Source organism: Lepisosteus platostomus, chromosome 15 (assembly GCF_059453375.1).
Source record: "Lepisosteus platostomus isolate fLepPlt1 chromosome 15, fLepPlt1.hap1, whole genome shotgun sequence".
Classification (NCBI taxonomy): Eukaryota; Metazoa; Chordata; class Actinopteri; order Semionotiformes; family Lepisosteidae; genus Lepisosteus; species Lepisosteus platostomus.
The window spans coordinates 19,231,113-19,247,599 of NC_142625.1; the positions used below are offsets into that span (position 1 = coordinate 19,231,113).

Consider the following 16,487-nt stretch of genomic DNA (forward strand, 5'->3'; position numbering starts at 1 on the left):
AACTCAAGATTTTTCATTTTATCCATTCCTATTGAAAGGTAATTAGATCCATGCCTTTCTGCGCTCTTTGCAGACAGTGTGGCCATTGTACTGTGCTGCCCATCTGTGAGAAAGGAGGATAGAGAGAGAGAGAGGGGGAGATGGATGAAGGGCAGTCCTCATGTGATTAGTTACTGTATGAAGATGCCCTTTCTAAGGGACGTCTGTCTGAGTTGCTGTGGGACTTTCTCCCTTTTTTGTTACAGTAAGTGAAAGTTACTCATCCACATCCTGTAAGTTAGCATTCAAGTAAACAGAAGTTTCTGGTGTCTACTAAATCAAAAGCAAAAGAAAAGAGCCCAGTGTTTGTCCCCATACGTTAGAGTCTTGGCAAGGGTAATGGCATTGCAGTTGTGCCAAAAGGTTCAACAGGCCAGGGTTCAACAGCAATATGATTAAGAACAGTTGAAAGAGTGAAAAAGAGGTACTGTATAATAATTGAAATGGCCTTTTCTACACCAGGAGTCTTCAATTAAAACCCCTAACTTGTAAGTATCATTGCTTCAGAAGGATTGAATTTTTCAGAACTCTTATTAAGAAGTACAAGCCAGTTGCTCAAACCCCTTCAGTGGCAAAGGCCAAACTGGATTTGATAAATGCAAGAGGTTAAAAAAACAGAGACTGAAGGGCAAAGTCTTTCCATACATTAGCTATGGGTCACTGAGTAAGATTAACAAGGGCAGGAGAAAGGGAGAGGAAGAGAGTTGATAATGACAAGGGAAAACAAGTTAAGCAATGATGAGAGACAAGGTACTGACCTCAGAGATCCCAGAATGGCTGGAGAGATGTGCAGTGGGCTCAGCTAAATAGGTCTCTTATTGTATCCAGATGACAACCACACAGCAATTCCATTCAGGCTAAGAAGGAGTCTCAAACATATCATTTCTTTCATTATTCAAAACTATATTGAACATAAGTAAATATAGCAATGCACATAGTAAGTAGTATCAACTAACTTATCCAAAATTATATTGAACTTAAATCAATCTAGAAGAGGTGCATGGTGGCACTGTAGTTAGCATTGCTGCCTTGCAACAGTGGGGCCCTGGGTTCAATTCCTGGCATGCGATCTGTATGGAGTTTGTATGTTCTCCCTGTATCCATGTGGGTTGCTCCGGTTTCCTGCCACAGTCCAAAGACATATTGGTGAGTTAACTGGCTTCTGGGAAAGTTGGCCCTGATGTGAGTGTGTGTGTGTGTCTGGCTTGAGATGGGCCCTGCCTTGTATCCATTGCTTGGTATTGGGGTGTCTAGATCCCCAGCCACCCTGAATTGTATGAATTGTATGAAAACGGATGGATGAAATTAGAAGCTTGCATCATTGCAAATCTAAGCACTTGTGACTGTTTCAAATTGCTAGAAAGCAGAACGTTCTGAGAGGCTTTTAATTTAGCTTCAACTGACTCAACTCATTGCAGACAACATGGACGGCTGTTTTGTTCATATTAACTATTTCTTATGTTTTGAAATGGCCATAGGTAATTCATATTCATGAACCCCATGATTCATTGCAACAGCTGCTTACACTTAGTTGTGTTTCTTAAGAACCAGATTGATCAATCCACATGTTGATTAGAACAAGTATTGTTACAGTTGCTCTGGTACAAAAGAGAACGGTGGATACTTGTGCAGAAATTAGACACTTTATGGGCAACAACAAACTATTTTTCACACTGCATGGAGCTGAGAATTTCCACATCCCTTGTCCAAACACTGCTCTAAGGGCTCATGTACTTTGCCTGAGGCTGTGCAGCGTATACTCTTAAAGCATGCGCCTTCACACTGACCTTACTTACAAACATATAATGTCCAGCAATTCAAAAAAAATACTGCAGCTACCTATAGTAAGATTATTTTTTGGCATGCTAAGGGATTTAAGAGACTCTTTACAAATGCAGGTTTTTCTATTGCCAGAAGAAGAGTCGCACATCGAACGTTGCGGCAGGGCGTCGACAAATATCTTACAACTCAGGTGTGTCAAAAAGCTGTGGCAAAAACCTGGTGCCACGACTAAACTGCAGTCTTGTCTGTGGTCCCCAGTTGAGCACGACAAGGAGTTCCTGTCAGTGCGACGCCACCACAGAGAGTTCCGATTCGATCTGTCTCGCATCCCTGAGGGAGAGGCCGTCACAGCTGCTGAGTTCCGCATCTACAAGGATGTCATCCACGAGCGCTTCGACAACGAGACTTTCCGCATCAGCATCTACCAGGTGCTGGAGGAGCATTCGGACAGGTTAGTTGTGATCTCGGTTGATCTCCTAAATATGTTTGTCGTGTTCTTGATGGTGTTGAGCCAAGTATTCTGATCGGAATGCACCCCCAAATCAACATAGAAACCACAACGCACATTTTACTCACAGCAAGCTGATGACACAAAGGCAACATCTTTGGACTCAGTCTGGAATAAAAATCTTGATTTTTTTTTATAGCTGACCGGACTTCCACAGTGAGTGCATTGGAAAAAGAGAGGTAGAAGCTAATTTAAAAATCTCACCACAAAGTAATCAATTTCACTGACACTACGGCCAGCTGAAAACATCAACACACCTAATTATAACAAATTTTCAGGACTACGTATATACAAGAAGCATTTGGCAAGCTTCATTTTGGCAGATTTATTAAGTTTCAGTCGACAAGAGAAATAAAGCAAATACATTTTAAAGGAAATTTGCTAAAAACAAACTTTGTTTATATGAATTGGTTATAACAAGAATGAAAAAGACACTTATAAGTTTTAAGGCATTCCAAACAAGACCAAATGTCAAACCTAGAATGAAAAGTTACCTGGTGCCTAGATGTAATTTCCTTAAGCATCATGCTCTTATGGTACTGGCATACTTAAAATTAGAAACTACTAAAATAGCAAATTATTTTTAATTTGGACGATGTCCAGACTTGTGATCCTTGCATGTCTCGTACCAGGGTGCAGACCTCTTTTCCTCTAGGACTGTTTCTTAGCTGTGCTATTTGAATTTACTATGACAATTTCTCCTTCCACATATTGATATAAGACTCATTCAGAGGTAGCTGTGGTGCTATCAAGACTGCATTTCAGGTGTGTGGAACTACAAAGACCTACTAATAGGTTTTCAGGTTTCTCAATTTTATTTTGTTTTTATTTTGTGTGCTTAAAGGTCGACATATTCTGTATGAACTCCCCCATCCCTTGTCATGTAGCGTTATAAATGTCTTACGTTTAAGTATGTTTCGTCTTGTATCTCCCTAATCTCAAATGGCACAACACAGGGGTGATGAGGATGATGTACACTTTGTTTAGAAATCTGCACTTGTCAATCCGGAGATGCATTGCTTTCACCATTGCACACCAAACCCAGGTTAAGTCAAGACAGCTTCACCTTGCCAGCACTTGGACAGGTGTGGGGTGCTTAATGGGAGGTTAAGGTCTCAGTCAGCTAATGGCTTTGCCTGGTTTATAGACGTAATCCTGAATGGAAACAACTATTTGAACTGTTTGGGAGCCCCAGAGATTTTTTTTTAAAAAAGGGTGGGTTTGGGCTTGGAGGTTCTGCTCTAAGGTCAAAAGTGCTCAGAGTTCCCTAGTTAAGAAGCATCTTGTTTGCCCAGACTGCAGTGGGTGTCATGTTACACAACCTTTTCTCAAGTTTCATTGCCTTTTTTTTACAGTGAAACAGAGCTGACAGGAACGGGTAATGTTAATCCACAGGGGCAATTATTTTACCTTCCATCTGCACTGACAAAAGCTGTGGTTTCCTCCTCAAAGATTCCATTGTTTGTCAAAGCTGCAGTGCCCTAGCAGAAGGACTGGTGTGAGCCAGACATACCGCCTTGCGAGAGACCTGTAACTCATCCTCACAGGCCCTTGGAAGAGCTGGTTACACTCCCTACAGAGAAAACACGCTCAACTATTTCCTTTTCTGCATGAAAAAGAAAATCAAAACAACAAAAAATATCTGTGGGAAAACAACGTTGTCTCCAAAACAGACCTTTCACTTTTTCAATAAAAAAATAAATAAAAGTATAGTCTTCATAAAGGGAGTCATAAGAGCGTGTTACAGGCATGTCAGTCAGATTATCCAACACGAGGCTTTTGTTGAGCACAGTCTGCGGCTCTGTGCGCTTTGGCAAGATGCTGAGCAGTGTCAAAGACGAGGTGAAATTCCTTGTTTGCCACAGCAGTTCCATCTCCCTGGCTGTGTTTTCACTGAGGCACTCCCCCAGAATTCCTCCCATTGATTTATTGTGACGCTGCTTGTTCGCTGTGAAACCAACAGCTATTTAGAAACACATTATTCTCAATTAGGGTAATGAAGTGCTCCCCTGGGTGGGCCTGAAACGCTGGTTCTCCGTCTGGTGTTATCGCTCCATCTTTCTCACTATCTGCTTCTCCGTCTCCTGTCCTTCTTTCCCTCATTTTGTTCCCATCAGAACTTCCTACAGTTCCTTTCAACTCTCTGCCAATGTCCTGTCTTCACTTCCTGTTTCTTAACCAGAATTGTCTGCACCGCTTTTGTTTTTGTTTTTTATGGTGACTTCGTCAGCATCACACTTTCTCTCAGATTTTTATTGCCTCCTTTTCTGCTGCGTTCTTGGCTTTTGGTAAGATGGTTTCCAGTGATTTATTTAATATTTCTAACTGTTTGACTGGTCTATATGGGTTCCCATGTACCAGTGTTAATATTTTTGAAATACCTTATCTACAGTTCATATTTCTCCTGTGGTTTTTGCTTCAGCGCTACAGTCTCTAATGCTACCTCTTTCTCTGATATCCTCTTTCTCTTTTTTTGGTAGAATAGCATCAGATATAGAAGATTAAACTGCTTATACGCCTCCCTCAAACATGCACAGTCTTGAAACTTGGCTGATTAAATTTTATTGGTAATAGGAGAGTGTGACAGGCATCACAGTGGCACAGTGGCTAGAATTTCTGCCTTTCAGTTATCATCGATTATCCCATCATAAAAGACATAGTATTTTATGCATTCACATATGACCATAAATCACCAACTAATTACAATTTTAATTACTGTACAATTCAGCTTCTTTGGACTATTGTTCAAACCTTTTGTAATGTTGTAATGCTGCTAGACAGAAATGTTTGTTTTTACTCTAATAAAGCTGTCTGGGGAAAAGTTCATGTGGGATATGTGCCAATTTTTGCAAGTATTCATTCATACCTATGTAGACCAACATCAAAAAACTCCTTTAGGCTGACTCCCTTCTGCCGTCTTCCTTAAACTGAGCTGTGTATTTGATAGTGAGGAAATTCTTTAGAAATATGGCAGGATTTCTAATGTACTGTGTATGTTTTTGCCACAGGGAATCTGACCTCTTCCTCTTGGACTCCCGGGTGATCTGGGCGGCAGAAGAAGGCTGGCTGGTATTTGATATAACTGCCACCAGTAACCACTGGGTACTGAACCCTGGGCGTAACCTGGGTCTGCAGCTGGCACTGGAGACTTTGGATGGTAAGTTACCTGCTCATGAGCAGAGGAGCTGGCTTCAGTGGAGAGTTTCCACCATCCAGTTGCTTCAACAGGCCAGTTAAGGGAACATTTTACTTACCCATTTTATATGCTTAGCTGTCTGCATGGGAACTTGTTCATGTATGTCAGCATGCCAATGTTACGATTCCTTGTTGCTTCCATAATGTAATACACATTTTATTGCATTATTTAATGCAAATATAAATTTAACGATGACTCAAAAAACTACTTATTGGGAAATGGCAGGTATTACTTTTGAATATTCTTGCATTTCAGAAAGATATATGTGCTAAACGATTGACATTTTGATGAACATCACTACTTAATACTATATACATCAAATAAAATGATATAGGTATTAAAACTTTTATAATTCAATATGATTGTTTTAAAATCAAAGACTAGTTTACCTATATAACCATTGGTGCAAAGTACTATTTCAGAAAAACATACATACATAGAAATTGTACTTTAGAGAAAAAAGGAAGCTATTGATATGTAGAAGAAAAGGACGATTGAGTGTGAGCAGGCAAGTAGATGTTAACTTCAATTTTCCAATTTCATTTGTATTGCGTATGTTTCAATGTCTTATGAGATTTATTTTGATCATATTTTGAGCATGGTATATCAAACGACAAATCAAAAGTTTTAGTTTACTGCGTATAGTCGTCTAAACTCACCTTTGTTATTAAACTAGATAAAGCCCTTTATTTCCTTCTGCATTGATGTACAGTATAAATGCATATGGAGCCTAGATGGTTAGAAAAAAGCACATAATTTTCAATGTCTGGCATAGGAGAATAGCAGACAATCCTGCTTTTCGTTTGCGATTTGTCTAGTAAAAGGTGAACACACCACACACATGCAATTCACACTCCACAGACTCACCCCACTCGAAGTGTCTGACCGGGGGGGATGGGGCTTTGCTACACTCATTCAGGTTTAACAGCATTCCTGCCTCTCACTCACTCTGTGGAGCCCTGACCCAGTCCTTTGATTCAAAGCAAGACAGAAAAGACAGTTCTGTGCCGCCCCTTCCCTTGTAGATGTGGAAGGTGAACCAAGATTAATAGAAATCCACTTTAGTTAAAAGGGTACTGGAGGTTAGGCCTCCACAAAATGATTTTATCATATTTGCTGTGAGCTTGGAAAACGAATCCTTATGCGCATTCCTCTTATTCCATAAACCTGCACATTGTTGTTTTTTTGTTCGCCTCACAAACACGTGGTCGTTTGCGCTTGGAAGAAAAGACGAGGTCCAGCCTTTCTGTGTCTCTTTGTCTCCCACTACAGGCCAGAGTCTGAATCCCAGGGTTGCAGGGCTGATTGGCCGCAGTGGCCCTCAGAGCAAACAGCCCTTCATGGTGGCCTTCTTCAAAGCCACCGAGGTGCACATCCGCAGCATTCGCTCAGTCAACAGCAAGCAGCGGAGCTCCAACCGCTCCAAAAACCCCAAAGGACAGGAGGCTCTGCGTGTCTCTAACATGGCAGGTAGTGTGGTCATCTATAACAGCACCCTCCGGTTTTCAATCATACAGTACCTGTGCTCCTACTTGACAAAACCTACCTGTGTTTTTGTTGATTTGTGTCAAATCAACGTCTGTTGACCTACTGTACAGAATTTGCTGAACTAAAGGACTAAAGCTGGGGTTCTGTCTACTTGTCCTGCTTTTTAGAAGCCTCAGATCATATCCTTAGAAAATTCCTAGTTCTTGACAAGCATATCATAGAATCCACTACTCAAATGAAATAACCAGTAATTAATAAATAATAATAATAGTTAAGGCTGAAGCTAAACCCCAACATTAAATTACAATGTGCCTGCTTTAAAATAAAGTGTGGCACTGTGTTTTGTTCTGTGTCTTGTGGTCATAAATGAACAAAAATACAATTTAGAATAAGTTAAAGCGAGAAGTGAAAAGGGCCTACACTTTAGAAAGTATCTGTTATGCTAATAAGAGTGGTGTTAAGGGTGAGAGCTGAAGGCCTCATTTCCTGTGAAGTCCTAAATAGTTGTCGGCACCAGGATTTTGTGAGGCAAAGACACTGAGAGAACATCAAATTAGCATATCAAAGAAGATCAGATCGAACTTTTACAAGTGCTTAAACTCAGCACACTGGTCACCTATAAATAAAAATTGTTAAACATCACTGCATTTTAGCACTTAATTACACTTCATTTCTTCTTAACTCCACAGGTATCAGTTCAAGATAGTGATATTTGTGCCGAATAAGATTAACTGCTTTCCCTCATTTTCAATTCATAAACATCAGTTTAAAATCGGAAAAGGGTTTTCATAATATCCTCTGCAGTATTCAAGACTTCAAGGTATATATATGATATGGATAAAGCTATTTGTATAAAGTAATAGCAACTTTTATGGTTTCGAACCACATTCCTTTTAGTCCACTGTTTCAGTGTTTCATAGAGTAGTGTATAGCTAACATACAATCAGTAACTGTGCACTTCTGTGGACTCACAGCTGTTCTCAATGCAATATACCTGCTTATACAGGTTTGTTGGGCAGGGAGTTAAAAGGTGCTTGCTACTAATTTTTCAAAATGCATGCCAGGTCAGGGACCACATCACACCATTGGTCACATGAGCTTGCTTTCCCCAGTTTTACAGGGGAAGAATACAAGCTGGAGGTTAAACCTGTGTCTCACTGGTATTCTGAACGAGATATGGAAATCCGTGGGAATGTCCCACTAGTCGGAATTTGATGTGTGTGTTAAAATGTGAAACTCTCATTGACAGATGTGGAGCATATTGGGAGACTTTCTCTCTGATTCAAAGGGCTTTAGCCTCTGTGGGAATCCCTGTATCTCTGCTTAACTCCTCCTGTTTGTTCTCTTCCGACCTCAGAGAACAGCAGCGCGGACCAGAAGCAGGCCTGCAAGAAACACGAACTTTACGTCAGCTTTCGAGATCTGGGATGGCAGGTACCACTCTCACACCTCCACATTCTTCCCGCACCCTCCCTTCTCCCCTCGCCGAGCTTTCATCTTTCTTTCCCTTCTAGCAGCAGTGTTAGCGTTAGTCGGTGTTAGTTATAAAAATGCTGACGGAACGGGTTTTCTGAAGCAGCCCTTAATGAACACTCTCTGTATATCTACATAATGGGCAATATTTAGTGAACAGCCATAGGGGATTGACCCTCAAAAGAGAAGAGAAAATCATCTACTATTTTTTACTATTCCCGTTATGCTGTGAAAAAAAGAGCTTTTGCCTCTTTGGAGGCCAATAACTCCTATTTTGCCACTATTGTACTGCTGGTTCATTTGTGTTGGCATGGCCTGATGAATTTTTATCTTGCTTAAACTTCACTGTTCAGTGGTGATGCTATGAAGACACAAAATGCAGCATCTGTTACGACTTGTTATCCACTCCTAAAAGGTATTAAAATTATGACAGAATCCTGCTTATTGTGTAGTATGGCAGTCAGTGACGTCCTGCCACAGTACACATCTTCCTCTAGCCAGCACTTCCAAACTCCAATAATGTTACATCACGTTGTACTCAAAAGGTACATGAACTGAAACATTTCTGAATGAGAACTATTTCTTAATGGCTAAACCTGAAGGGAAACCGATGATTGAAACTGGACTGCCTGCTATGAATGTAAACTGCGCTTTCACTCCATTGTGCTGTTTTTATTGAATTCCTCTTCAGAATCCAGCACACGGTATAATTTCATATAAGCAAAAAAAGGTTACCATTTGCATACTATCAAGATTATTTATATTTGCATTTATATCAGATAGGCTTTATGTTTTAGTTTGGAATAAAATACATTTGTATTAGAGTTGTCCATTGGTATCTATTTCTATGTAGTGTACAATGTCCACCAAAAGCATAGGGACAGCAAAGCCAAAGTCTGCTTTACAGTCAAGCAGTTTGCATTTATGACCCCAAGCTAAATATGAATGATAAGTACAATTTGTTTTATTTTCGGTAACTCCATGCGTGCTAGGATCATAATAGAACGAAAACATATATTTTGTATGACCCAGTACTACATCACTTCATTTAGGAAATGGCTTGACAAGTCCCAGATTAATTAGCTACTAGAAACCAAAAAGGTAGATGGGACAAATTTTAATTTATAACCTTTATTATGTTATGAATTCCTGAGTAATTCTTCAGAGGATTTTGGAGATATAAGATAGTAGGGGATGTTAGTAGGGTCACCTAATGAACAGAAGAAAAACAATTATCCTAGATATGTGGGGAATGGTTATATAGTATATTGCCCTTTCTCTTCAGGACTGGATTATTGCTCCAGAGGGATATGCTGCATATTACTGCGAAGGAGAGTGTGCTTTTCCTCTCAACTCCTACATGAATGCTACCAACCACGCCATAGTACAAACACTGGTGAGTAACAATCATCTCTTCTGTGACACACAGCACTAAACAAAAGATTTCAGGTTGAACTAACACTTCTCTCCCTTTCAGTGTTGAATACAGAAGTCTTCAGAAGGCAAAAAAACATTCCCCTTCACCATCAAGATGAATTATACTCTGGTTTTAAAGGGCCAGAGATAATCCTGTTAAACTAATGGTGCTTCATTTAATTCTTTGTCTTCCACAGGTTCACTTCATTAATCCCAAACTTGTGCCCAAACCCTGCTGTGCCCCAACTCAGCTCCACGCTATCTCCGTGCTCTACTTTGATGACAGCTCCAATGTCATTCTGAAGAAATACCGCAATATGGTGGTGCGGGCCTGTGGGTGCCACTAGTGACCTCTCAAGCTTTGGCCAAGAAGGACAAGAGGGAGGACAGAGGTGCAGGGGAACCAACAGACTCTGTAACATCAAATGGCTTCTCTTAAAGGGACTACAACTGTGGTCTGCAATCCCAGCATTTCTCTCCTGGGAATGTGTAGCAGGCAAACTAAACTAAAGCAAGTAGCCTTCATATACAGTCACCCGGGCCGGAGCGAAAGACTACGGACGTTCTTGTCCCTTAGCTTTCCGAATCTCCTCCAGACATCTTGCGTTTTAGGCAACAGCAAGAGTCATGATGAGGTGGGAAGGGGGGGAGAATGCACTCCTAGGTGCTGAGAATGAACCACCACATTCTTTATCTTTCTACACGGATGAGTTCATTTCCATTGTGGTTAGTGGTTAATTGAGAGGGCAGTTGTCCCTTTGCAATAGCTGCATCCCACTCTTTAAACCAGTCTATTATATTCCTCCCACTACACCTATAAAACTTCCAAAAAAACTCCACACTTATGAAACACACTGAGGAAACATTAACAATTATACACTACATTAATTTATATAGTATATTTAGACCTATATCACTTTTGAATATTTGGAAACACCATACAAAGGCTGATAAAAAGAACAATGTTATTCATTCTTCTGTACTGGAATCATTTAATTTCCTAATATCTTTGTGTCCCTGTACAGGAAATTGACTCCTCCTTAGTAATATTGACTCCAAAGAGTGATGGCAGACCAATTTATCCTCTTTCTCAGATAGTTGTATAACTGGATAAGGTTTGTGTTTTGCCTGATATGACAAATGAGAGGGCCTGCATATTAAAAATGTAGGTTCCACTGAATGCACAATCACTTTCTTTGAATCATTGTAGATATTTAAAAGTTAAACCTTTTTACACAAGTTAAGCAGCAGTTCAGATATGTATACTAACATTTACTGTATGAGGCAACACATCTCCTCCGCTGTTATACAGCTTTCCTAGTTTTAGGAGTATCTGTTTCCCAGCTATCCCACTAACAAAACTTAAACAGACATTTTCATCATCAATATATGTTACACTTTTTAAAAGAGGAAATGCATAGGTGTTCAGGGGTGCCAAGAGTAGCAGTCCATGAATCACCAATAGCTTCCCCAAGTCCTCTATAGATGTTTTCAAGACTTTAAAATAGAACAAAGTAAAAGTATTTAGCATAGTCAACATATTTAATGTGTTAAAGAATATTAATCACTTTAATCAGGCATCAGACAAATTGCACCGTTGTTCATCTTTCCTAGCAAACAGAGCTTGCATTAGGATGTCATGAATGTCTGCAGTATATTGTAGCAGAGAAAACAGTTGTCTGTTCAGGGATACAGACTCTGATTACTGATATTAGTGAGCACAGGGTTTATAGTGAACAATGAACAATATCATTTTCTTCACTAACTTCACTGTGTCTCTACACAGTGTTACCAGACTTTTAAATGGTATTTATCGCATAAATATTTCATATCCTTAAATTTCCCTGAAAAACAAAAACTGAAAATCATAATTAATTTTTTATTTCGGGAGTGCAATTACAGAAAACCTAATGGTAGTATATGTATGTTTAAATAAAAAGACAAGGTTCTTGTAAATCAAAATTTATCTTAACAGAACTATAGTAAGAAAAAAGTATTCACACCATTTTCCTCAAATTTTGTGTTCCCTCATTGTCATCTATTATTGCCTGCAAACCGATTTGCTCTTTTTTAATCAACGTCCACCTTTTGTAGGTAGATGTTTTGTTCATTTTTTGTCTCCTTTTCTCCAAATATGTTGTAGTCCTTCACTGGAACAAAAAATATTTCTTGGTTTTATCAAACAAATAAGTCAAAAGATTTGAGGTATTCTTTTAACAAGTCAACTTTTCAGTCTTTTTTTGCCTTTGTGTTTTTTTTATCAGGTAACTTTGCATTGTTTAGTCACATGCACTGATTTTAAAGTCTTCCAGTCTTTTTCCTTCAGATGCTTAGTCCCAGAAAATCCCCAGAAAAAAATAGTAAAAGTCCTCGAAAGATGTGTTTAGACAGGATCATTGGCAAAGATACGCACCTACATGACATGCCTGTGTTACTTTAGTACATTTTTATGAGGACATGTTGGCGAAGATGTACCATATCAGGAAGTGTACTTGAAGGCAGTGGTCATGTGTGTCATGGTGCTGTACATAGGCTCCACTGACTAAGAAAGACATGGCAGACATCACGTGTGGGGAAGACTTAATGTAGAAGAGACAGCATAAGGAATGCTTTTATTGGGGACTGATTAAAATCATATTGTTATTACGTGTTTAACGGTATTGCTGACCTTTGAGTTCATCTTCTACCTTTTGATTGATAACAGCACCTTTCACTGGGTGTCCCTGTTCAGACAAAACATGCGTGCTGTAGGCTTCCATAAGAAGGAGCTCATTTTGTCACACCTGCTTTTCATCAGTGAAGACGAGCAAACAAGTTAGGAGAGCCTTAAAGCTAGAATGATATTGTGAGAACCGTGTGTGCAGCATTAGTCCCCATTAGTCCTACTGTATCTTTCAGGACAATTTGCAAACTTTGGCATGTATTAAGCATAGTTTAATTTGTACCTCGTAGACATATACAAAGGTGCATTCACGTCTGTTCTTTAAATTATTGAATATAAAACAATGCCTTGATATTCCAAATAATTTTTCTTAGTGTGATCTTATTCATTTTTCCATAACATTTTTATTAGCAAACACACTGAGTTTTAAACCAACTTGAAAGCCAAATGCTTGCATTATCTGAATATGTTTAACCAGCAATTTGTGTGTCATCTTGACTTTTAGTTATAAATTAAAGAAAATATTTTAAATTCTTAAGCCACCAAATGTGTTTACGTAAGCAGTTTATCAAACTCTTTATATGAAAGGGAAGGTGTTTTATTACAGTATTTTGAAGTGCAGAAAAATTCTAAACATCGAAAATGTTTTCTGAAAGTGGTGTGAATGGTTTTTAGCAGTATAGTTTTGTTAAGGGGATTTGTGATTCACAAATGCTTTGTTTTGTATAGGTAAACGGTTTGTATAGGTATAGATATCAGTCATATCTGTATGCAGTAGGTCTGTATTTTATTAACAACCATAAATTATGCCATTTACTTTCTTTATACTCAGTTATTCCTCAAATATGGGTGGTTTCACCCCATACTTTGATTCAGGAGTGTCTTCCTTTTTATGCAGGTGTTACTACCAGACTCATTTAATCTGAACTGATTTTGTGCTATTTCCTTTAGCCACTGGAGTCGTAACACAGATTCTCTGCTATCACTACTGACTTGATCAAAAGTCAGGCAAGACCCAGTAGAGGTGGCCAGCTGGGGTCATCTTTTTCTGGATCTGTCTTCATTTAAAACCACTAGCTGAAAATGTGGTCCTTGTTGTGCTTTTGCATACAGTATTTCAAACATTGACTTAAAAGTCCAGTGTTTCATTGTTAGGTAAACATTCATATAATACAGGGCTTACTTCTTCACGAGGACATGTTTACTTTCTTTTGTACATGGGTCCACAGTGCCTTCTACTGTCTCTAAGATATTGAAAGAAATGGATTGCTGCATAGCAATTATATATTCATTCTCAATTTTTTCTCCTCAAAAAGTTTCAGCCTTTAATCTTTTATAATCCGATTTTGACATTTTTGGGACTTAAAAGTCAGGTTGTGGGGCCTAGTAATAGATACATCTTTGTATTATATTTTGTAAATAGTTTCACAAAAACAAAAACAATGTATTTATTTGCACATCTAGACATAAAGGGGAAGTTTATATCATCTATTTATTTTTCAGTTTGGTAGTTTCTCCCTTGTTGTTCTGTTTTGTGTGCTCTTGGGCAAACCCTGTCTTAACTTCATACATTCTGCCTTACTTACCAGACCATAACCTCCTTCTGAAAAGATCTGTCTGGACCAAATGTCAGAAATTAAGCCAGGGAAGCATATTGGTGCAACAGGTTTTGGTGCATAGCTCTTTACCACTGGGCTTCAGAAAGATGCACAACTTAAATTGGGTTCCACAAACCAAAACCTATTGTTTTTTTTATTTTTCTTGTCAGTCTCTTTTTAAAATTAAAGATGCCATTTTCTACTTAAAACATTGAAGGAGTTCCTCTGAGTTCTGATGTTGGCCATATACAGTACAAGGGTTAGGTTTAGGATTTGGATTAAATCTGTTACCTGTCTCGTGGTCAAACATCTTGTCCACAATCTGTATCAAACTCTAAAGGCTGTCACACTCTGAATGGGATGACATTTTCTGAAAAAATACATTGCTAGCAATATGACTATACACCCCTTAATCAAAATAGTAACAGTGCAACAATATGTAAAATGTGCTGATGTAAAAATAACTGCAGAAGGAATTTCTGCTATTACTGCTTTTGCAACCAGTCAAAAACATTTGGGTGTGTGCGTATGCTTATGCCTTTGTTTGCGTATCTTTTTTGAAATACTGCAAAAAAAGAAAAAAAAAAGATTTTCGGAACTTTGAACACCTATGACTCAAAGAGTATAAACACCTTCTCAAAGTGTATAAACAAAAACTGGTTCCAAGTTATTTTGATTCTGACAGATTTTAAATCAACAACCATTTAAAATAATTTAACCTTGCTTGCAATTAGAAAAACACAAGAAATAGTTGATCATTTTGGTGGAATACATCAAATATTACTTTTTGGGTTTATGCAAAGCCCTTGGTAGAATTGCTAAAATACCATACATTGAGATTGATCTCAAGATTTAGACGCATTAGACATTGGTGATGAATCATAAAACAAAACAGTCTTTTTTTGCAGGTAAAAGTAAATAATGCAAATCGCAATGCTTGAAAACAACATATAAGTTACATATTGACATTTTATTTTTCAGTTTCCTGTCTTCGTGGACCATTTGTGTTAAAATCCTTTTTGAATCCTCTGTCGATTCCACAGTTATCATTTAAGGAAACAGCAAAAATGTGATTCGAGACTAATTTTTTTGTGTCACTCCAGTATTATCCTGGCCTTTGCACTGGCATTGGCGGTTATTACACCTACAATCATTTCTGAATCTGGTTCTATTCAAGTTTTCCCCTCAATATTTCTTGTTGGATCACATTTGGTGTGTGGCCGCCTTTACGCAGAAATGAGGGATTGGAATCCAAGGACAGAATGGCCTCTTAACCAGTTTCAGAAATTCAGCAACATCGCAAATAAAAATATTTTCCATCTTCCTAGTTTGAATCACTGGCTGACCTTTTGAACCAAAGAAGACCTTCAGCTCCTTTATCAGCTCCTAGTTACTAATTGAAAGTGAAAACTAATTTATTTTACTCCTTTGCAAAAAAAGATTCTTTATTTTTCAGATCACGTCTCTCCTTTTACAGTCCTTGACTAGCTGATAACCTAAATAGAAACAAAGCAGTTAAGTTATATAACAATACTACAGATTAATACATGTATCCTACTTGTCAATAGTAGAACTTGGAGGAAGTTCTTCTGAAATGAATGATTTTGCTTATTGTGGGCTCAATTTCTTTTAGAGCCTGTCAGTTTTTATTTGAGGATTATAGCAATTGATCTTTTCAGTAGTCTTTTCCAATGGCCATTTAGAGTCTAGGCCACATCTAAACATTAGATTTTGCAACCAATGCAAACATTGCGAAAACCAATGATAGAAACTTCTCCTTTATGTACAATTTTCAGGTCATTTCATAATGTTAAAAGTAATCTTCCTGCTGAAAAGAAACCACTTTTCTTATTTAAGAGAAATATTTATTGAGAGCATGTGAGAACGATGTACATGCCAAACACAGCATTTTGCCAACTCCTGTTTTATAATGTTTTAGTACAAAACTAGCTCAATAAATAAAATGAAATCCTATCCTGATCTGTGCATGTATGTGTATGTTTTGTCCACAATGCAGCAAACTAGATTGATTAACAAAAGGAACAAACAAAGCATTATTATTGCACTAAAAAGCTTAGTTTCCATTTATGAATGTCAGAATATAAAAGATGATGAGAACATAATTTCTGTTTACTGATTGTACTACATCATCAAGCTAAGCTTTGAAAGATTACAGCATTTATACCTCCATACATCTAATTTTTTTATTCTATTATCATAAAAGTTCTATACATCAAAGTAACAAATAACAGTAACATAGTGTACAAACTATGATTTTTAGTATCAGTGTAAAATTGACAACAATGTAGCCATGATTGTGAACAA

The 16,487-nt window shown here is 38.2% G+C and overlaps 1 protein-coding gene across 1 annotated transcript in view; it reads left to right on the plus strand.

The window, feature by feature from the left end:
• Positions 1–16,142, plus strand: part of bmp7b (bone morphogenetic protein 7b) — a 34,053-nt gene extending 17,911 nt beyond the window's left edge. Inside the window, exons 2-7 of the mRNA XM_088607792.1 lie at positions 2,080–2,272; positions 5,338–5,486; positions 6,798–6,995; positions 8,371–8,447; positions 9,772–9,882; positions 10,100–16,142. Coding sequence (XP_088463918.1) covers positions 2,080–2,272; positions 5,338–5,486; positions 6,798–6,995; positions 8,371–8,447; positions 9,772–9,882; positions 10,100–10,249 — 878 coding nt within the window. The 3' untranslated portion in view covers positions 10,250–16,142. The remainder of the gene's footprint in view (positions 1–2,079; positions 2,273–5,337; positions 5,487–6,797; positions 6,996–8,370; positions 8,448–9,771; positions 9,883–10,099) is intronic.
• The last annotated feature ends 345 nt before the right edge of the window (positions 16,143–16,487 follow it).